The sequence below is a fragment of the Danio aesculapii genome, chromosome 24 (assembly GCF_903798145.1).
Source record: "Danio aesculapii chromosome 24, fDanAes4.1, whole genome shotgun sequence".
Classification (NCBI taxonomy): domain Eukaryota; kingdom Metazoa; phylum Chordata; class Actinopteri; order Cypriniformes; family Danionidae; genus Danio; species Danio aesculapii.
In genome coordinates, this window is record NC_079458.1 from 19134976 (window position 1) to 19158468 (window position 23493).

The 23493-nt window shown below is 35.0% G+C and overlaps 1 protein-coding gene across 2 annotated transcripts; it reads left to right on the forward strand.

Annotated features, from left to right (window-relative positions):
• The first annotated feature begins 30 nt into the window (after positions 1-30).
• On the forward strand, positions 31-22802 carry zc2hc1a (zinc finger, C2HC-type containing 1A). Of its 2 annotated transcripts, XM_056451059.1 has the most exons (10): positions 31-116; positions 788-858; positions 4633-4749; positions 6792-6827; positions 9470-9611; positions 9697-9845; positions 13424-13523; positions 18446-18551; positions 18630-18740; positions 21749-22802. In XM_056451059.1, the coding sequence occupies exons 1-10, from the start codon at positions 101-103 to the stop codon at positions 21882-21884; spliced, it is 984 nt and encodes a 327-aa protein (XP_056307034.1). In that variant the 5' UTR covers positions 31-100; the 3' UTR covers positions 21885-22802. The 2 variants fall into 2 exon arrangements, with proteins under 2 accessions (XP_056307034.1, XP_056307035.1); XM_056451060.1 differs by lacking the exon at positions 6792-6827.
• The last annotated feature ends 691 nt before the right edge of the window (positions 22803-23493 follow it).

A 23493-nucleotide genomic window follows, 5' to 3' on the forward strand; every position in this document is an offset into this window, starting at 1 on the left:
AAAAGACCAATCAAAAATAAGGATACTAGCATGTGGAACCGCTACCCAGAAGAGCCTAGTTGCTACAGCATCGTCCTCAGTGTCTCACCAGGCGAGAAAAATGGAGGAAATTGATGGTAAGGCTTTAAATAAACAATAGACGCATATATAAGTATTGTGACTAAGGTGTATGGAACCTTTAAAACGCAGTCTGCTTGTTTGTGTGAAGGAGAGCAGCTTTGGTTTGTGTAGTGCTGTGTTGTTTGTATGGATCACCATGGGAGAGAATGACGTCTTGTAGGAAAGGGACTGACAATTCAATGCAATTTATTTTTAGTGTGTGTGTTTTTTTTTGTGTACAGTATGTATGTAAATATGATAGCATATGTGGTTTTGCTTTTTGACGTTTGATTTATGTAAATTAGGACACAACCCTAATGACATGTCAATGAAAAATAGTCCCTTATGTTTGTTAAAAGCTAAAAATCAAAGGTCAAATTCTTTATATGTCGTTCAAGCACGATTATTTAGTTTCTTCTCCACTAACTGGCATCCTTATTTTGGTCCCTCAGTTGTTTTACATGGACTGACAGGAGTGACCTATTTTCAGATCTTCCTCCTGCTTGATCTGTTCTCATTTGTTAAGCTAATCTAAAGCCACTGTCTCTGAGTGAACTAGCCACCCATTAGACACACCCAGACACATTGAACTACTTCATTGTTTTGTGTGTGTGTGCTTTTTTATTTTTAAACCATGTGTTACTGTGGTAATCTGTTGCCATTGTTAATGTTTTGTTTTTGTCTTCAGAATCTCCTCCCATTTCTGAAGAGCTGGTGCCCTGCAAAATATGTGGAAGGAGTTTCTTTCCGAAGGTTCTGGTAAGTGTTTCTGCATATTTACAGATGATGAAGTGATAGCCAGATATATGTTGATATTAATTAAGCAGCTATTTATAAATCATTTAGCTATTTGTAAAATTAAAAATGGGAAATTTTAAATGAGAAGTTTAAGTTAGACATGCAGCATAAGGCTACATAATAAATATATGTAATAAAATATAACAATATATTATATCAAATCTAATATAATAAATAAGTATGTGACCCTGGGTCATAAGGGTCATTTTTGGAAATTGGTAATTTTACATAATCTGAAAGCTGATTAAATAAGATTTCTGTTGATGTATAGTTTGTTATTATAAGAAAATATTTTGAGGTACAACTATATGAATGTCTGGATTCTGTGGGTGCAAAAAATCGAAATATTGAGAAAATCACCTTTAAATTGTCTAAATTACTAAACAGAAATTACATTTTCATATACACTCACCGGCTACTTTATTAGGTACATCTTGTATCAGGTTGGACTCACTTTTGCCTTCAGAACTGCCTTAATCCTTCATTGCATAGATTCAACAAGGTATTGAATCTGGAATTAAGAATTTGGTCCATATTGACATGATAGCATCACGCAGTTGTTGCAGATTTGTCGGCTGAACGTCCATGAAGTTGGGCTGCTCTATTATGGGAAAAGTCACAATCACGATTATTTTGGTCATATTTGTAATCACAATTATTCAAAACGATATACAGTTGAAGTCAAAATTATTCGCCCTCCTGTGATTTTTTTTTTATTTTTTTTATATATAAATATTTCCCAAATGATGTTTAACAGAGAAATTTTTCACAGTATTTCCTAAAATATTTTTTCTTCTGGAGAAAGGCTTATTTGTTTTATTTCGGCTAGAATAAAAGCAGTTTTTAATGTATTGAAATCTATTTTAATATCTCGATATTATTAGCCCCTTTAAGCAATATATATTTTTGATTGTCTGCAGAAGAAACTACTGTTATACAATGACTTGCCTAATTACACTAATTAAGCCTTTGAAAGTCACTTTAAGCTGAATACTACTATCTTGAAAAAGATCTAGTAAAATATTATGTACTGTCATCATGGCAAAGATAAAATAAGTCAGTTATTAGAAATTATTTATTAAATCTGATCTGTTTAAACTGCTTTAAGCATCTTCACTGTAAGAAAAAAAACTTTAGCTACAAAAGTCCTTCAGTCAAGAGCAGTGAGGATTTTCTCCTTTTGTTGTTTAATTACTAATAAAAACAGGCGGCAGCAAGAATATTGCGCGCTGCCACTTTAAGAATATTGCGTCTCTGATATGGTTTCTCTTTCACAAGTCTTTTGATTCTCAAATGTTTATTACACAAATGAGGGTTAATATGAGTAATCACTAAACACCACACTCTGACACAAATGTGCATGTATTTGTGCCTGTCAGAGGCTAAGGGCGGTGCGCACACACACAACAGCATGTGCTCTTTTGCGCTTTTAAAAATATGAATTATTCGATTGTACATCAATGAATGATGCACATCCCGTGCTGCAAAAGTTACATTACAGTACATGCTTTTAGTCATTTTCACGTGGAACTGAGCTTTGCAGAGCATCAAATGTGTACAACTGGAAAGGGGGCGGTATATGATGGAATAATCGTTTATCTCGATTAATGCTTTTTCATAATCGTTAGAAGCCAAAATCGAAATCGAAACCAGATTTTCGATTAATTGCACAGCCCTACCATGAAGCGAATCTCCCGTTTCACTACATCCCAAAGTTGCTCTAATGGATTTAGTTCTGGTGACTGTGGAGGCCATTTGATTACAGTGAACTCATTGTCATGTTCAAAAAAACAGTCTGAGATAATTCACGCTTTATGACATGGTGCGTTATCTTGCTGAAAGTAACCATCAGAAGAAGGATACACTGGTCATAAAGGGATGGACATGGTCATTAACAATACTAAGGTAGGCTGTGGCGTTGACACGATGCTCATGTTGGTACTAATAGGCCCAAAGATGGCCAAGAAAATATCCCCCACATAATTACACCTTCAACACCTTCCTGAACCGTTGATGCAAGGCAGGATAGATCCATGCATCTTGATGTTGATCCCAAATTCTGACCCTATAATCCGAATGTCGCACTCGCAGCAGAAATCAAGGCTCAACAGACCAGGCAACGTTTTTCCAATCTTCTATTGTCTACTTTTGGTGAGCGTGTGTGAATTGTAGCCTCAGTTTCCTTTTCTTAGCTGTCAGGACTGGCACCTGTTGTGGTCTTCTGCTGCTGTAACCCATCCGCTTCAAGGACCGGTGTTCAGAGATGCTCTTCTGCATACCTCTGTTGTAAAGAGTGGTTATTTGAGTTCCTGTTGCCTTTCTATCAGCTCAAATTACTCTGGCAATTCTCCTCTAACCTCTGGCATAAACGAGGCATTTGCATCCATACTGCTGCTCACTGGATTTTTTTTCTCTTTTTCGGATTATTCTCTGTAAACCTTAGAGATGGTTGTTTGTGAAAATCCCTGTAGATCAGCGGTTTCTGAAATACTCAGACCAGCCCGTCTGGCACCAACAACTATGCTACGTTTAAAGTCACTTAAATCCCCTTTCTTCTCCATTATAATGCTCGATTTGAACTGCAGCAGATCGTCTTGACCATGTCTATATGCCTAAATGCATTGAGTTGCTGCCATGTGATTGGCTGATTAGTAATTTGCGTTAACGAGCAGTTGGGCCGATGTACCTAATAAAGTGGCCGTTGAGTGAATTTAAAGTAGGCCATTTAATTAATATCGTCATGGAATATGTAAATATACCAAAATATAAATGTGTATATATAAATAAAATATGTAAAAAGTAAATCTGTGCAACATAAGATATTTTGTGGTCCATTGTCACATATATTATAATAACAAAAATGCATGGTATTGTTAAGTACTTTGAATAATTATTTATTATTTAATCTTTTAGGAAGTCTTTTAAGAATATTCTGAGACTGTTGTATTCACAGTTCATCACTATAAGCTGTTTATTATCAAACAAACATGTTCACTTTATATTCTGGCCTACAAACTATCTGAGATATTGACTCAAAATGTTTTTAAAAGCAGCATTGTTACAGAAGTTATGTTAGTTGATGCATTAAATTAATTTGATTGAAACATTTGTTAATTTTTATATACAATAACATTAATTATTATGTAGTGTTTTACTTTGTGCAATGCATTGTGTGTTGCAGCAGAAGTTGCAAAACGTTACAGTGGTACAGAACAAAAAAATAATAATTTATATATTTAAATTAATATAAAGTTCAAATTTATATGACATTTCATTAATAATTTATACAGAACAAAAAGTAAAATTTTTAATTTTCAATAACACAAAATGTTATTTCAATTTAAAAGACCTGTTTTGGTTACTTCATAAATTATATTAATATGCTGATTATTGTTTTTTTGTACAAACATTATACATTTTTTTATTAATCTTTGATGGCTAGAAAGTTAAAAGATCATAAATTGTCTTTAGTGTCACTTTTGATTAATTTAAGTAAACATTGCTGAATAGAAGTATCATTAAAAAAAATACTGGTCTCAAACATTTGAATGGTAGTTTACATTGAGTTACCTATAAATACGCTAAGCACTTATGTTGTAATGTAGATGCCAGGTCAAGATTAGCGAGGCATGCATTTCTCACAAGTCACAATGAAAACACAAAACCTGGTTTGATCACTCAATCAGTGCAGTGCTGTCAGATATCTGACACCTGCAGCCTTTTTTCCTGTTCCAGAAAAAACATGTGCCGATCTGCCAGAAGACAGCGGCCAAGAGGAGGAAGGTGTTCGATTCTGGCAGGCAAAGAGCAGAGGGGACCGAAATTTCTACAGTCAAACCTATAAAACCAAAGGTGAGGAAACAACCACGTCCCACTGAAACACTACAGAAACACTTACACACTATGGTTCTGTATACTGTATATGTTGGCATATACAGTCCCTCTCATTGTCGCAGATGATGTGTAGTGAACTGTAAGTGATTACAGTCAGTATATTATACAGACTGCTGTAAATTCAGAATTAGTGTTGTTCGCTGTCACTGTAAAGTCCATCTGCAGTAGCAAAAATGATGCTCCCCATCAACATATTAGGGAATGTTACCATTAAAATGAAATGTGGTGCAGTTTGACTGAAATATGAATGCAACATAGACCAAATATATCTAAACAAACCAAAAACACAACATGGCGTCTAAAGATGTGAAAATAATGTGGACTGATAGCTCAAGCATGGGGTTATGGGTTTCATAAAGCCAGATTAGCTGGCTAGTCATTCTAATTTCAGTTAAGTTTACATCAATCTTGGTTTTTAGGTACCATGAAACTTGAATCACTCTTTGTCGTCATGATATTTTAGTCCACCAATCAACTTTGAACAATCTCTTGACACAATAAAGGCACTCCCCAGTTTCTCTTACTCCTGATTAAAGGTCACCATTTCATAAAACACTTTTAAAGATATGTTACATCAGGTTTTAGCAAAGATTATTCATTATAATTATTTGAGCTACTTTGAAAAATTATTATATCTGTAATCTGTTATGCATGAGCAATTTGAGCTTTTTTTGGTGTAGATAAATGCAAAGCTGCAATATTAATGAACTTAATTTAAATCAGTATTCAATTCATCTTTATTTCTATAGCGCTTTTACAATGTAGATTGTGTCAAAGCAGCTTAACATAGAAGATTATAGTAAATTGAAACTGTCAGTCCAGTTTTCAGAGTTGGATCAATAGATAAAGCTTTAAACAAACGATATGACCTAAAACCAAGAGAACTAAACTATCTGTAATTGTGAACATATTATGCCATATTAGTTATAGAACATCATTAGCATTAACGCAAAGGATCCTTATGTTTTATTTTATTTTTTGCATCGTTGCTGAGAACCTCCATTGACAGAGGAGTTTACTTGATGTGTATATCAACAACAACAAAAAACCTTATTTAAAGTTAATACAGGCCTGATGCTCAGCTGGAAATTTTAACAAACTATGAATATGGAACCACTGAGGTGTGACAATATTGTCAGAATTTCCGGAAACGCCCAAAATTATGTAAATACAATGTTTTTAGTAATTTGCAACATGAAAATTTAAAGCACTGTTATTTTAATGAAAACGTTGAATATACAATAATATATAAAGACAATGGCAGAGGTGTTACTCATCTCAATCAAAAAGGAAGGCCTTGTATTTCTGCAAGTTCACAACAAATTCAAACAATTATTTACATAAACCGTTTCTTCACACAATTTGGTTGTAATTTCATGTCATCTGTCAAAATTAAAATAAGTTTGTCAAGTTTAATTTAATGTTTATTTAAAAAAAAAAAACGAACAGAACAGTGAATCATTTTTGTCTTGTTTATTTCTTCATGTTTTTATTCCACCATGGAATAAAGAATAAAAAGATATTCATTACAATTCATAGGGGAGAACAATAGAATTGAGAGATTTAATTCAGAATGACAAGACAAATTATCTGAATTTATAGTTTTTGATCTGAATAATCAGAGTTAGTTATGTTTTTTTTTCCACAGTGTTACATTTTTGCAGTTGCAAATTTATTACTTGCAATTTTTGTCAAGTCCATTTTTATCATTTAGTCCATCAAGGCATCATGAACAGTTTCCCCCATAGACTCGCATTTATTGGGGCAGTGTTTACATGAGAGTTGTTTCTCAATCTTATTTGAAACATTGAAAATAAAGCTTTGTTAACACAATAAAGCCTCCAGTGAACATCCCTGATTCAGCCTCAAGCCAAACATGGCAAATGAGAAAAACACCTCGGTCTTAAACAGAACCTTCTGTTCTGAAACTATTTCTCCACGGCTATTCTCATATCACTCCCCAGTGTCCTGAATCTTCTGAAACCCCTTTTATGTTTCAGTTACAAAGTTCTTCCAGCAACTCTAAGTCTGATAAAGTAAGTTGAATATTTGACTTTGTATATTCTTTTTGTTGAATTTTGTGTCTCACCATGTTACTCCTAATATTAAGGGCCCTCAAATTCTTTAACATTCTGAAAAGCACAATCTTTGGTTTTTAAATATTATCCGAGGCAGTATTCAAGACAGTCACATAGTACTTCTGCTGTAATTATGACAAAGTTGTTTTTTTTTTCAATATCTTTTAGTAGATTAAAATCTAAAATTTTGACAAAAATATGTCATAAAGTAGTTATAAAAATTGTTTAACTCTTCCACTCTGCAGCCATTTTGAAGTTTTCTGCTTGGATTTTCCTTCCCAAATTGAAACGCTTCCCATACCCACATACAGAGGTGTAGCTGCAAAATGTTGGTATTTTTATTTTACTTCATAAAGTCATATTTGGAAGTGTACCATGCAAACAATTGTGTTTGTTTTCAGCACATCAGCAAACAGAAGGAAAACAATTTTTGACTCTCATCATCTATGCAAAACTCATGCTATTCCAACTGAATGGAGGTGTAACACTATTGTTGTTGTTGTTTTTTGTATAACTTCTCCCTCTACCCAATTTTGAAGTCTCCCCATACCTCCATACAGTTGTTTTAAATGTAAAATATCAGTGTCTTTCAACAGAAAACCCTTTGAAATTACATGACAAACTGCTGAAACTGATAAATGTTATGTAGTATGTTTTCTGCCTTTGATTGAACCACTGAAATACTAGAAGCTTTTTAGTTTTTGTTTTAAAGTTTCTCTTTGAAAGTGAAAACCTCAGGACATGTGTGCATATTTTGTTTGAGATTAGAAGATGTAATCAGACAATGGAAAAAAAGTCTATAGTATGTATTATGCAAGAGTTATTGTAATAGAAATATTGACATTTTGTTGTTCTTTTGTAATTTTAGTGTAAATAAGATTCTTACAGTAAAATAAATGTCAATGTGATAAAGCATATTAGCTGAAAATAGATTCTTTCTAATGCTATTTTATATAGGAGTCTAATAAATACTACTGTATATGTTTCTGTCCTAAGATGAGCCAACTCTAAATGCTTTTTTGTTTGTTTTAAAATCTGTTTTTTGAAACTGTTACTCAGGCCCTGTGTGTTTCTGTGTTCTATAGGTTCTTACAGTAACCTAAATGTTGAAGTGATGTTTTCTGTTATATGAACACTAGGCACTTTTTATTTTTGTTTGTAACTCGGACCCTGTGTACTCTAGCAAATTCCAGACAGTTTTGTTTGATACTAGGTGATAGAAAAAAGAAATCTTGTCTATATCGTGTAGGCATGGGACGATAACAGTTTTCAAGGTATACTGCGGTTTGGAAAAGTCAAGGTTTTAAAACCGCCAAAACTTTCTGCTATACTGTTCCTAAGGTATATGTGTCAGATTAAAAAAAAAATAATAATCATTTTACGACAACAGTATCTCCAGCAGAAAATATACCCAAAGATGTTGTTTTAAAAAGTAAAGAAATCTGTGTTTTTGGAACAAATAAAGACAGCAGAAGTCAATGATTCATTTGAATTATTTAGCCTGACATGTTTACTGTTCCAAAATATTATAAATGATTCTCAAAATAAAATATTTTGTGTTCAAATGGGAAAAAAGCTTTTGTTTTTTACCGAGGCATTTAAAAAGAAAATATTTTAAAGCAGTAATCACAATACTGTGAAACCATGATATTTTTATCCAAGTTTACAGTATCACACCGTCAGAATCTTATACCAGCCCATGCCTACTGTCATGTAGTATGCAAGAGTTGCTTTGTGTTAATGATTGTGTGTAAGTGTAAATAGGTTTCTCACAGTAACATAAATGTGAAAGTGTTGCCAATCTGTAGAAAATAGAGATTCTACGCTTTCAAATAGAACCATACATAGGGATAGAGTCTGCAGAATTTGAGGTTAAAATAGTCAAATAACGAACATAAAATGTATATAAAATAAACATTTCACTATAAAGTAAAAGACATGCACTTAACCATGTTATGTTTCAGATTTAAAGTTGATATTATAAAAAAGGCTGTTCCTGTGAGAACAGTTGTTTAGTCAATACACAAACGATAGCCACAGGGTGACATCCAACTCCATGCAGTTCTTGTCACAAATTCATCAGTTTTTTTCCACAATATCAGGTCTTTCACAAAAAATTTGTAAATATGAAAATTTGATGGTGATCCACTCACCATTAGGCCATCCAAGATGTGTTCATTAGTGATTCATAAAATGCAAGTCAATGGCTAGTGACATTTTGAGTGCAAAAATAATGTACAGGCAGAACAAAATTAATATTCATGGCTCTCGACAATATATTGAGGGGAAAATTATCAGTCTGTGCAAATAAAATGAAAAAAATTGTTTACAAACATTACAAATAGTATGTAGTATAACAGTATAACACAGGTTATGTGTGAGTTTGCACCTGAATCTCTTTAGTCGTGCATGTTCTCAATTTTGACATTTAGATTATCATTGCTGTCATCAGAATTTTAATAGATAATCATTGTACGCTTGGAAGTTTTGTAGCTGGTTATTTAAAAAATATAGTTTAGTATGCTGTGTTCTTTTTAAATAGTGACAGTTTAGTTGAAATTTTTGCGTCTTTTTTTAACGAAACGTTTGCTTTTAAACAGCCCGAACCACCCAAGAAGCAGTCCAACTGGCGCCGAAAGCACGAAGAATTCATTGCCACTATTCGTGCTGCCAAATCCATAAACCAAGTGATGAAAGATGGCGGACCCCTTCCTCCACCCCCTCCTCCATCCTATGATCCAGGTTAAAAACACTTGTTTAGTGACACTTGAAATAATTGACAGTGGAATTGACAAAAAAACAGTAACACAGTGATTGACTGTTTCAGATTATATCCAATGTCCTTATTGCCAGCGGCGCTTTGGTGAGAATGCAGCAGATCGACACATCAAGTTCTGCAAAGAACAAGCATCCAGAATCTCCAATAAGAGCAAGTTTGCTGGAGGTGATAAAGCCAAACCTTCAGCCAGGACTCAGGTGAGGCTACGCAGGTCACTTGTTGGGATAAACCAAACCAAACTTTGGTGCCATTTACACTGGGGCTGGGAATCTGAGAGTCATGATTTGATTTCAAACAATTGTTGAGCTACATTTTTTTTTTTTTCAATTGTGCAAATACGTCTTTCCAATTTTAACCAGAATTGCCATTTCTATGGTTTGGTTTCTGATTGGCTTCTATGTATGACAGTACTTCCATATTAAAAATGATTTATTTATAAACAGTATCTCTTTTGTTAAAGTTGAACTTTATTGTCCTGACAAGAAAGAGTGAGATGCCCTGAGATTTTCACCAAATTTCTGAATCTTTTTATCCACTTTCTCCTGAAAATTTGGCAATCTTCCATACCTGTCAACCCTCCCGTTTTTTTTTTTTTTCCCGGGATGCTACCGTATTTTGCAGGTCTATCCCGCTATCATCCTGTAAAGGTATTTTCCTGTATTTCTGCCGTAATTTCAATCTTTCTATGAAAGGGTGTCAATAAACATTAAAGGGCCAATACTCCCTATATGCAAGCCATACCGCCGAACCACCAGGGGACACCCCTTGCTCTTAAATGTGAATCAGTTCTATGCTTTCATTGTATTTAGGCATGAAAACACTTACTATTTCTCAATATGCTTTCTTCAGCGATCTTGCATTCTCTAGTTCTCGTGTATCGTCATCATCAGCTGGCAAAGTTTAGTTGCAATACTCAAGACCGCAAGAACAGAGGACGCGTGAAACTTCCCGGATGTTTTCTTGATATCGAGGACGCACCGATGCAGACTTGAGCACCGAACCAAAGAGCTTAGAATGACCAAGAGGCGACACTCAATAGAATGTTCCAATGCAACAGCAGTGCCCAGCACCAGCCCCGTGATTCCGCCATTTTGAAGTGGAAGCGATCGGGCGTCCATTGGATCTCATTGCTGTCACGATGGCAAGCAGCTGCTTTGTTTTTTATTTATTGATTTAAAAAGCGCATTAAAGCTGAGATACAACCTGAAAGACGACAATACAACACTTACTATCACAATCATCCACACTTTTAATAGTTTATTTTACAGACTTATAAAATGCTGTTGTTCTATTGGAATTTTCATTCCAAAATGGCCACCGCGTGACACTAGCGACATCTCGTGGCTGTTTCCAAAACAACAACAGAGTGTCACCTCTTGGTGATTCTATGCTCCTTGACCGAACTCGCTCTTTTAGTATTTTATAGAGGTTTATTATTAAAAGTTCAGAGATATAACTTATTCATTTCAGGAGTTTCCCTAAATGAAACCCTGAATATAAACATTACCATGAAAATCTTAATATAGGAATAAACACATTAAGGGTGTTTGTTTGCTGAAATGCGAATTAAAATGTTTTATTTGTATTGTGCAACGTATATTTTTAAAGTCTTTATGCAAAGTATATATTTTGAAAAGGAGAAAAACAATAAGTCATTGTATGAATGCTGTAATGGTTAAATATTTTTCCATTAAAAACGTGTGAAAGTCATGTGACCATCAGGAAGAATGCAGCATCTCATTTCTCACAGCACGCGTTTTCTGTTCTCATGGTCTCCCAAGTTCGTTCTTCCGAGGTGACCTGGCAAGACCGGTCTTCACAAACACGCAAGTCCATTCTCTGCATTCTTGGAATTGAGAAACCGCCTCAGATATAAATATATATACGGCCGGTTTCCTTCAGCTGACGTGCTCCATAGTGATAAATAAACGCTGTTTCTAAAACGGATTCTGTACACACAGTTTGAAGGGGAGCGAAAGTCTGGGTTTTGGGTGCGTGTTTGAACAGACATATACACATAACTAATAATAATGACATCCAAAGATGGCGATTTTGGTGGGTTTTGTTTTTTCAAACACAAAAAAGTTAGCTGTGTGCATTTTGAAAGTGACACATCTGTTGTTTAATGTAATCAAACGAAAAATCCAAGTCAATGAGATTCATAAGTTGCTTTTTAATCAGAATGTGTAAGTTATACAGTGAAGAAAAGATTAATAAGATTTGATAACTTGATTCAATTTCATTATAATAGCTAATAATTTTAATGAGCTGAACTGTTTGCTTATTTATTTGCTGCTAATTTATACTATTTATTTTTACTTTTGTAAATAATAACACATATTACCGATCGTTTAACTGTTTATTTACAATGAAACAGCTCCAGATGAACATATTTATTCATTTGGTGATTTTTATTTTTATTTTTTGGTCATAGTGGAGGAGGGGGTAGGGGTTAGGGTGGGCATATCCCATATTTTCACATCCCAATGTTGACAGGTATGCAAGATATTATACTACTTTGAGATCCCGAATTGAAGCCCCTTCTAATGTTTCTGTAATGTATAACTTTCGTACATGCATAGGTGTTTCAAAATATGGTTTCCATCATATGGATAAAGTCGATTATCTCAGCCATTTCTTTAGGCAACCTTATTGGTGCACAACTATATGATTATTTTATGCACACATGCCTTGGTGATACACATTTGCTTCATACTGTTAGAGAATAAAAAAATCTTCGTCATCTTATATTCAGCATGAACAAGCTCTGAATGTAACATTGACATGCCAGATTACAAAGAGCAGTCATAAAGAACGTAAACCGTTGTTATTCCAAAAGGAGAACATTAGATTTTTTGTTTTTAGTTTCCTTATAACATTTTAACAAAGAAATGTTTTCAAAGCAAAATTGTTTAGGTAAAAATCATACTTGGAAATTCCATTAGAACTGCATTATATTACATTAGCTTTTAGTTCAGAGCTGCAGAGAACTAGCTTTTAAACATTATTTCACAGTGTTTTACTCATTTGCAACACATTCACTTTCATTCTCAGTCCAAGAGTGATATTCTGTTGTAGTCAGTGTTCATGCATCACATTAATGCCAACTTTTACGCATTATATAACACAAGATACATTTTCCATGTTAATCACTATTTGTCCTAACCAGCCGCAACAATTTTATTAGTTAACCTAATGTTATATGAAGATGTTTGTAAACAAGTAAAGCTTGCAAATTAATTGAATTAAAAAATATTGTCTGTGGCTTTTTTTTTTGCTCCTCGTGCATAACTTCACCTGTTTTTCTGTCTATTAGGCCACGGAAATTCAGCTTTATAGTCAGGGAATTTGACATTTGTTTTAGAGTGGGAACCCTGCCTCTGCCGTCAACAAGTCCTTTTTTCATTGGAAACTTTCTCTTTTTCAGACCATTGTATACAAACCCTTGAGATCATTGTCCATGACAATCCCAGTAGATCAGCAGTTTTTGAAATACTCCGATCAGCCTGTCTGCCACCAAAAACATGCTTGAAACCCATTAAATGATGTTTCTTCTTCATTCTGATCCTCCGATAGTTTCAGCATATAGTTTTGCCGATGTTTTCATACATGCGTTGAGTTTATGCCAAGAGGTTTAGCTCATTGAATATTTGCACTAACAAACACTTGGTGTACATAATAAAGTGACCAGTTAGTGCATTTCACTCAGTTGCACCATTTGTTTACAGCATTTTAAGTTGATTACTATAAACATTGCATATTCTCATGCCTGCAGTACAAACCTCCTGCACCAAAGAAGGCAAACTCTCCCACTGCTTCCAGCGTGTCTTCTCGTCTACCTCAGCGCTCAGCTTATGGCCAGGGTGCTGGCACAGGTAAGGACTCGCATTTATTTTATTGGTTGGCCTGTCATCGACAGATTTAACCAATTATTTCCCCAATTATATAATCAAAATTCAATTTTTCCCAACTGGATGCAATTAGCGTTCCTCTACTTTTTTCCCTGTCATTATTTCTGCAGTAGTTTGACACACGTGACTTTTCCTTCTGTATTCAGGATTTCTATTTTAGTTTTAGCAATTTTGTTACTACACAGCTACAACAATGGAAAAATGCATTTGGTCCATATTTTATGATGATTATGTATTATCTGCAGTTAAAGAAAAAAGAATTACACTTTAATTGTGTACAGTGGGGTATACAGGTATGTGCCAAAAATTAGAATATCGAGGGAAAGTTAGTTTATTTCAATAATTCAATATTTCAAAAAGTGAAACTTGTGTGTTATATTAGTTCGCTACACAGAAAGTGAAATATTTCAAGCCTTCATTTGATTCAATTTTAATGATTATGGATTGAAGAAAAAAAAAAAAACATCCAGTATTTCACGAAATTAGAATATTTCACATGACCAATAAAAAAAGGATCTTAAACACACGTTGGTCTTCTGAAAAGTGTGTTAATGTACTGTATTATGCCCTCAGTACTTTGTTGGGCTTCCTTTTGCACAAATTACAGCATCACTGTGGTGTGACGTGGAGGCGATCAGCCTTTGACACAGTTGAGGTGTTATGATAGCCCAAGTTGCTTTTATATCAGCCTTCAGCTCGTCTGCATTTCAGGGTCTCTGTTCCCTCATCTTCCTCATTGATAAAAGCCCATAGATTTTCAATAGGGTTTAAGTCAGGTGTTTTCAGTCAGTTTCCTTTTTTAAGAACAGGGACACAATACCATGGTCCTTAAACCAGGTACTGGTAGCTTTGGCACTGTGTGCAGGTCCCAAGTCCTGCTGGAAAATAAAATCATCTCCAAAAAGCTTGTCGGCAGCAGGAAGCATAAAGTGCTCTAAAACGTCCTGGTATAGAGCTACGTTGACTGTCGACTTGATAAAAGACAATGGACCCACACCAGCATATGACATGGCTCTCCAAACCATCACTGACAGTGGAAACTTCACACTGGACAGTAAGCAGCTTGACTTTTGTGTCTCTCCGCTCTTCCTCCAGACTCTGCGATCTTGATTTCCAAATGAAATACAAAATGTGCTTTCATCTGAAAAGGACTTGGGACCACTGGGCAACAGACCAGTACTTTTCCTCTTTAGCCCAGCACAGATGCTTCTAATATCATTTTTACTTTAGGAGTGGCTTGACACATGGAATTCTAGAGCTGTAGCCCATGTCATCCAGACATCTGTATGTGGTGGTTTTTTATTTTCTGACAGCCAGAGTAGCCCTTGCTTGACAATCCTCTCAAGGCTGAGGTCATACTTGTGCAACTTTTCCAGCCACATTTTCCCTTTCTCCAAACATTCTATTAATATACCTAAATACTGCACTCTGTGAGCATGCAGCTTGTTTTGCACTTGAACTTTGAGACTTTTCCTCTTTATTGAGGGTTCCAATGATTCCGTCAAGTCAGAAGTCTTCCCCATGATTCTGAAGCCTATTAGGCCATACTGAGACAATTTCAAGGCTTTGCAGTATTTAGTGGACTAGATTGAGACACAGGGAGCCTGCATCGTTGAACTTTCTCATGATATTCTAATTTTGTAAAATACTGGATTTGTTTTTTTTTTTTCAACTTTAATCCATAGTCATTAAAATTGAATAAAATGAAGGCTTGAAATATTTCACTTTGTGTGTAGTGAACTAATATAGCACACAAGTTTCACTTTTTTAAACGAATGATTGAAATAAATGGACTTTCCCTCGATATTAAAAAATTTCCACGTTCAAGATTTTATATCTTTAAAAATCAACAATCTTCACTGCCTTATTGATATAATGGCTCGTTTCCACTGACTGGTACGGTACGGTACGGTTCGGTTTGGGTTACCTTTATCAGGCTTGCGTTTCCACTAACAAGGGTACCCTTTTGGTGGGCGTGGTGTATGACAGAAAGTTTCAGTCGACGTCATTCTAGCTCGAGGAAATGTTTACCATAAAGCTGTACGGGTCACTTACATATCATATGAGAAGCACTTCTCACAACACCGATGCTTCATACACATAAATACTTGTGTAGAAATGTTTATTACTAACTTTTCAATGAACATGAGTTGATTATAACTGCAGATCAAAGATAATTATATTAAATAAATAAATAAATAAATGAATGAACATATATAAACGCATACAGACCCTTACAGTCTCCGATATATTACCAACTACAGAAGACACACAGCAGACATTTCGTCGGTATTTAGGTTCAAAACACCACAAAATATAGCCTACAGTCAGCGAAAACCTCTCATCTGTGTCTGTAATCTTCAGCAGCACATGTAGCCTCGGTTAGAGAATAATTCCGTCATTCCCGGATCATATTAGTCCAAAATGTGAAGATAATAAGTTAGTTATAGATGGCATTTTGTTCAAGTTTGCTGAGAAATAATGTGCTCCTTTTTTCCGGCTTCTCCTTTGTTTCTTCACGCTTCACTCTCGCGTTTGTCAGTGTCTGACAGGATCGGGTTTCAAAAGCACGTCAATAATCAAGCGCAGGTTATTATTATCAGCTCAAGAAGTTTGTTATTTCAAATATAATGTTAGACGCGCGCGAGCGCTAGCAAGAAAGCGAAACCGCTCGCGCCTCAGACTGGCTCGTAAAAAAAACTACGGGGCACAGGGTAAATCTGCTCTTCTTCTTGGCTTTGTGGCTGTTCATCCAGACGACGACAAGGTTTGTTTGAGGCCAGATCGACCATGGCTCGTTATTATATGTATTTATAATTCCGCTGTAATCTCTCGGCTGTGTGTATTTCAAACATGGCGGGTTTTTGATAAAAAAATGTAATAATAAATATATTCAACAAATTTTTCAAAATAAAAAAGTATAATATTCCTAAGGGCAAATTTTACTGGGCATCCTTCATTGACATAATAGACTGGAAAAAAGCCTGGCTATTACCTCATAAGTACTGCATTCCCAATAAAACAAAAAAGGTTAATTTTAAAATTCTTCATAAAATATATCCAGTGAATAGTACTTTGGCAAAGTATTTGGAGGTTGATAGTTCATGCACATTTTGTAGAACTGAAGACGAAACGCTGATTCAGTTATTTTTCCAATGTGAAAACACAAAAAGCTTTTTGAATAGCTTATATCTCCATATAGGTAATTACATTGCTTCTTCCAGACCATTTCGACTACAAGATATTATTTGTTACTTTAAAGGTAAAACTGATTTATCAGAGAAGTACATTATTAACTTTTTTATTTTGTATGGAAAATATTTTATTCACAAACAAAATTCTCGAATTCGCAGCCTTCTTTTTCACATTTCACATTGTTTTTATTAAATCTCTTTGATTTATTCTCTTTAAATCTCTTTGTTTTTATTAAATCTCTTTTGACTGGTTAATAACAAGAAAAGTGATAGATTCTTGGATTATTATCATAAATATTTTGTAAATATCACAGATACATAAGTCACTCTTTCCTCTTGCTGTATCTGTGTTAAGTATGTATCTCAGTTTAAAATTGTTAATTAATTTATTTTAACTTTTTCTTTCTTTTGTCTCTCTTTATTTTATTTTGTGTTTGTGTTATCTGATCTGATCTGTTCTGTTATTGTCATTGTTACTATCATGGTGTTTTTTTGTGTAAAATGGGATTTTGTATGTTTGTTACTGAAGTCAATTAAAAAAAAAAAAAAAAAAAAAAAAAACATGGCGGGTTTTTTGTTTTCAATCTGGCTTGTTGCGTAAGCGAATAACGTATCTCTGTAAACCAATAGCGTTCAGCTGCGCGTGTGGCTCCGCCTTTTGGTACCCTTTTTCGTGTTTGGTACCCTTTCGAAAGGGTGCCGAAAAAGTGGTATGGTACGGTTCGGTACGCTTTTTGACAGTGGAAACGGCCATAAAAGCGTACCAAACCAAACCGTACCGTACCACTCAGTGGAACGGGCCATAAGATATAAAGCAGGTATCACACCATACAAGAAGCACTGCATGAAATTCCATTTTTCTCCGCCATTTCTCTAAAATATGTACATTTATTTTACCCAAGTATTTTCAATGGTGTTTTTGTGCTAGCCTGCTCTCTTTCATCTTGTTTCATGCTTGAACAACTAAATGAATGCTTAAGTCTATATAACTAATTGTATTTTAATCACATTACAACATCAGTGCTGTAAAAGAAACCTTATGCAATTGAATATAGTCACATAAACCTTTCACAAGAAGTTTATCGATGGCTGAAAGACATTAGCTGTGCATATAGCCTAATGAATTTGGTACATTTATCATTATTAGTTTACAAAACAAAACCAAAAATACACTTTACTTAAATGCATAACTATAAATCTAAAAACTTTCAATTGGTTTCTAAATGTTGGCTACACTATAAAACGTTTTCATATAGACCATTTTAATGTTGTCATGTCTTTGGCCCAAGAACATTTCCTGCTTGTTATCAAACTATTGCATAACTGTAACCAGAGGCAATTAGATAATAACTACATGATAAAATGGCTATCATAACAGTATTTATCTATATGTGTCTCTTTTTGGATTCTCGGAAGCTATTGAAATAAAAAAATGTAAAACAAGAAATACGATGGGACCATTGTTTTTTTTACATCCATAAAAATGGTCTATATAAATGTAGTACAACAGATACGAAAGTGTAAGAGCAGTTCATTTTATATTTAGTATTATGATATTAAGAAAATAAATTGGAACTTATTTCAATAATAATTAGATGTTTTCATTACATGGCATATTTCTGTTAATTTCTGTCTAAATAATACAATGAAGAAGTGAAAGAAAAACATCTGTCCATTTCTCTTCCTTCTTAGGAATTCCTAGCAGCAAACCCTCATCCACCGGCTCAATAAAGAGCACACCATCAGGATACTCTCCGTTACGAAACAACTCATCCGGCTTGACCAGCCCTCCCTCCGAGTAAGACAAACCCTCACCAATCCTGAATCCTGACACTTTCTCCAGACTTTAAGACCAACATCATTCTTGTTTTCACAGGGGGAACATGAAACCCAAGGGTATGGTTTCACAAAGCTCACTGAGAAATCCATCTACAGGTATAGGAATGAACAAGAAGAAGATCCAGAATGCAGATAATTGTATTTCACGGTATGGTGTTAAGCTAGCTTTTGTGATTTATAGCGTGAAGAGTTTTACTTCTAGCGGCTCCACATTTGTCTGGAGGTCAATTTGTCAATTATTTATTTGATTAAGTTGGATACAAATCCAACTATTATTATTTATTTGAATGTAGTTAATTCATTGTTAAAATATTATTACACATCCTCCATTTTTTGAAATTGTTGCAAATTTATTTAAAATAAAAAACCTGAAAAATCACATGTACAAATGTTTTCACAGCCTTTGCTCAACACTTTGTTGATGCACCCCTGGCACCAATTACAGCCTCGAGTCTTTTTGAATATGATTCCACAAGCTTGGCACACTTGTCTTTGGGAATTTTTATCCATTCCTCTTTGCAGTACCTCTCAAGCTCTATCAGCTTGAGCGATGGCGTACAGCTATTATCAGATCTCTCCAGAGATGTTCAATAATGTTTAGGTCTAGGCTCTGGCTAGGCCACTCAAGGACACTCACCGAGTTGTTGTGAAGCCACTCCATTGATATGCTTTGGGTCATTGTCCTGCTGGAAGATGAACCGTCACCCCAGTCTGAGGTCAAGATCACTCTGAAGCAGGTTTTCATTCAGGATGTCTCTGTACATTGCTGCATTCATCTTTCTCTCTATCCCTCTATGACTAGTCTTCCAGATCCTGCTGCTGAAAAACATCCCCACAGCATGATGCTGCACCCACCATGCTTCACTGTAGGGATGGTATTAGCCTGGCGATGAGCGGTGCCTGGTTATATCTAAACATAACGCCTGGCATTCACTTCAAAGTGTTCAATTTTAGTCTCATCAGACCAGAGAGTTTTGTTTCTTATGGTCTGAGAGTCCTTCAGATGCCTTTTGGCAAACTCCAGGCAGTGAGTGACTATCGTCTGGCCTCTCTACCATACAGGCCTGATTGGTGGATTGCTGAACAGATGGTTGTCCTTCTGTAAGTTTCTCCTCTCTCCACAAAAGATCGCTCGAGCTCAGACTGAGTGACCATCGGGTTATTGATCACCTCCCTGAGTAAGGCCCTTCACTCAGCTTAGATGGCCGACCAGCTCCAGGAAGAGTCCTGGTGGTTCCAAACATCTTCCACTTATGGATGATGGAGACCACTGTGCTCATTGGAACTTTCAGAGCAGCAGACATTTTTCTATACCTTCTCCAGCCTTGTGCCTCTGTCTCTGAGGTCTACAGACAATTACAGTCTTCATGCTTGGTTTGTGCTTTGACATGCACTTTCAACCCTGGGACCTAATATAGACAGGTGTACGCCTTTTCAAATCATGCCCAACCAACTGAATATACCACAGGTGAACTCCAATTAACCTGCTGAAACATCTCAAGAATAATCAGTGGAAACAGAATGTACCTGAGCTCAATTTAAAGCTTCACAGCAAAGGCTGTGAATACTGTTGTATGTGTGACTTTTCAGGTTTTTTATTTTTATTACATTTGCAACAATTTCAAATAATCCTTTTTCACATTGTAATTCTTGGGTATTGTGTGTAGAATTTTGAGGAAATAAATTAATTTAATCCATTTTGGAATAAGGCTGTAACATAAACAAATGTGGAAAAGGTGAAGCGCTATGAATACTTTCTGGATGCACTGTAGTTTGATCATTTATTTATTGTGGACGTTACGCATTTGTTATATTTTGGCTAGAATAAAAGCAGGTTTAAATATTTTTTTAACTATTGTAAGGTCAATATTAATAACCCCCTCAAGACTTAACCTAATTAACCTAGTTGAGCCTTTAAAAGTGACTTTAAGCTGAATACTAGTATCTTGAAAAATATCTAGTCAAATATTATTTACTGTCATCATGGCAAAGATAAATCAGTTGTTAGAATGGAGTTATTAAAACTATTATGTTTAGAAATGTGCTGAAAAAATCTTCTTTCTGTTAAACAGAAATTGAGGGAAAAATATAAAGGACCGCTAATAATTCAGGGAGGCTGAAAATTCTGACTTCAACTGTATATACAGTTATTTTCCTCCCTGTAAATAAATGAAATAAATACAATAGATTTAAGGTATGAAACAAACTGTGCTTTAAGCAACTTCACTGTAAGAAAAAAAAAATTTATTATAGCTACAGAAGTCCTTCAGTCAAGAGCAGTGAGCGATTTTGTACTTTTGTTGTTTAATAATAAAAACAGTCATCAGCAGGAATATTGTGCACTGTCACTTTAAGAGCAGTATGGTTGTTATTTATGGTTTCACTTTCACATGTCATTTGATGCTTAACTCGTTTGTTTATTACATAAATGAGGGTTAATATGAATAATCACTAAACACCGCATTTTGACACAAATTTGCATGCATTTGACCATTAAAGCACTCACATTATGATGACTTTAGATGTGTGTGCTCTCTACTCGTTTCTGAGGCTGAGTGCAAACATAAAACAGCATGCAATCTCTTTCGTGCTTTTAATAACAAATTATTGGAATGTATATCAATGAATGATGCGCATCCCATGCTGCAAAAGTGCAGAGCAACTAATGTGTACAACTGGAAAGGGGGCGGTATATGATGCAATAATCGTTTTATCTCAATTTATGTTTTTGATAATCACTAGAAGTCAAAATCTAAACTGAATTTCGATTAATTGCACAGCCCTACCTTAATGTGGCTGTAAGTACTTTTTCATCTTAAAGGGAACCTATTATGCTCCTTTTTACAAGATACAATAAACCTCTGATGTCCCTAGAGTGTGTATGTGAAGTTTCTGCTCAAAATATAGCACACACACAAACAAACGAATACCTCTTTGAAACTGTCCCTTTTAGGCTTTGTTCCAAACTGTACCATTTTGGTGACTGCTGCTTTTAAATTTGAATGAGCAACAGCAAAAAAAGAAAATGAATGAAATCCATGGTTCAAAATCCTCGAGCCATAAGTAAAGGTTATTGAGTATAGCTTATAAAAGATCTCTCTGTTTTAGGCCATTATTCATTAGCTCTTAAACATCTTGTATTTCTTCTTTCACCAGGAATGATATGAAAAACGAAAATGACATCAATTACTCCACAACAGGCACCAAGTTTTGCCATGAGTGTGGAACCAAGTACCCCGTGGAGTCGGCCAAGTTCTGCTGTGAGTGTGGGGTAAAACGAATGTACATTTAATATGTATGAACACGAATATATAGAAAGACTGACTCACTGTTGCTCAAAAACTGAGCTTTCCTTCAAATCCACTAGTGTACTTGGCAAATCCATGTGCTGTACAAATATCTCCTATCCCAAGTAAATCTGATCCCAACCTTTTGCTCAGTTTTGTTTTTATATGGAAAAGAAGTGCAATAATATTGGTTACTGCTACAAAAGGAGTATTATCAATCTTATATTTACACACAAAAAAGAATGAACTTTTATTGATCTAGGCCTTAAAACGGGACCATATCACGCCGTTCTGATGTTAACAGGGCAGTATCTTAGCGTAGTTTGCTGTGTGAGGGAATTTAAGTGCTATGGTTTATTATTTAATTTGTTAGGGTAAATATGTTTAGTATGATTAATGCATTGACAACGGTTCTTTTTGCTGAGCAATCCACTTTTTGTATTTCACGTTTGTTTTTATATGTTCTCAATTGTGTTTTAACAGTATTCCACATGAACATGTCTTGTAGAGATCCTCATTGTGTATTTATTAGACGCGCAGTCCATCACATCGCAAGTCCACCATATTTACACAGTCAAAACATAAAGGCAACTCGAAATGTCATGTCACATCCTTCAAAAGCAGACAAGCTTATGGAAAAAGTAGCTTTACAATGGTATTTTATTGCTTCAGAGCCTTATCACTGCTGTCCAGGGGGAGAGGTAAAAATCCATGCTGGTCTCGAGCTTAATATGCATTTCAAGCATCACCCTGTACCTTGTAATGCTTGTACTACTACTGCTGCTGCTCTGACAGCGTATTGTTATATCTTCTGAATACCTGCTTAATGGATTATGACACAAATGTTGCCATTAAAAAAAAAAACGAATAGTTAAAATGGCTCCTGAATTGATCCTACATAAATAAAGGGGTTGAAATGCTCAGGTTGTGTCTTGTTTGATGCTTGTTTGAAAACTCTAATGTGGACAGCTGCTTCTCACTCAAGGCATTAGTCTATGATAATGAGGGAGAGATTAATACTTACAGTGTTGGGGAGAGTTACTTTAGGAAGTAAAGCATTACAATATTGAATTACTCCCCAAAAAAAGTAACTAGTTGCGTTACTATGTATGGTAAGTAATGCGTTACGTTACTTTTGTGTTACTTTTTATTACCTGCCTGAGCCATGATCTCTTACACAACTTTTTTTTTAATCCCCTTTTCCTTTTCTTTGATGCATTCAAAATAGTAAACACATTCTCTCATTGACTGCGTGATTCATTGTGAAAAATAAATTACTGAATTAAATGAATTATCAGGGTTTCTGCAGTTTTCACCAAGGTAAATTAAAAACTTTTTAAGACATTTTAAGACCATTATGAATGAAATTTTAGACTTATACAGGGCTAAATGCTGTGGATTGTTTTTTGAATATCCCAGTTAGAAAAGACTTCCAGTTGCCCTATCAAAAATGATTAAAATTTCATTCATTCGTTTTCTTTTCGGCTTAGCCCCTTTATTAATCTAGTGTCGCCACAGCTGAATGAACCGCCAACTTATCCAGCATATGTTTTACGCAGCGGATGCCCTTCCAGCGGCAACCCATCACTGGGAAACACCCATACACTCTCATTC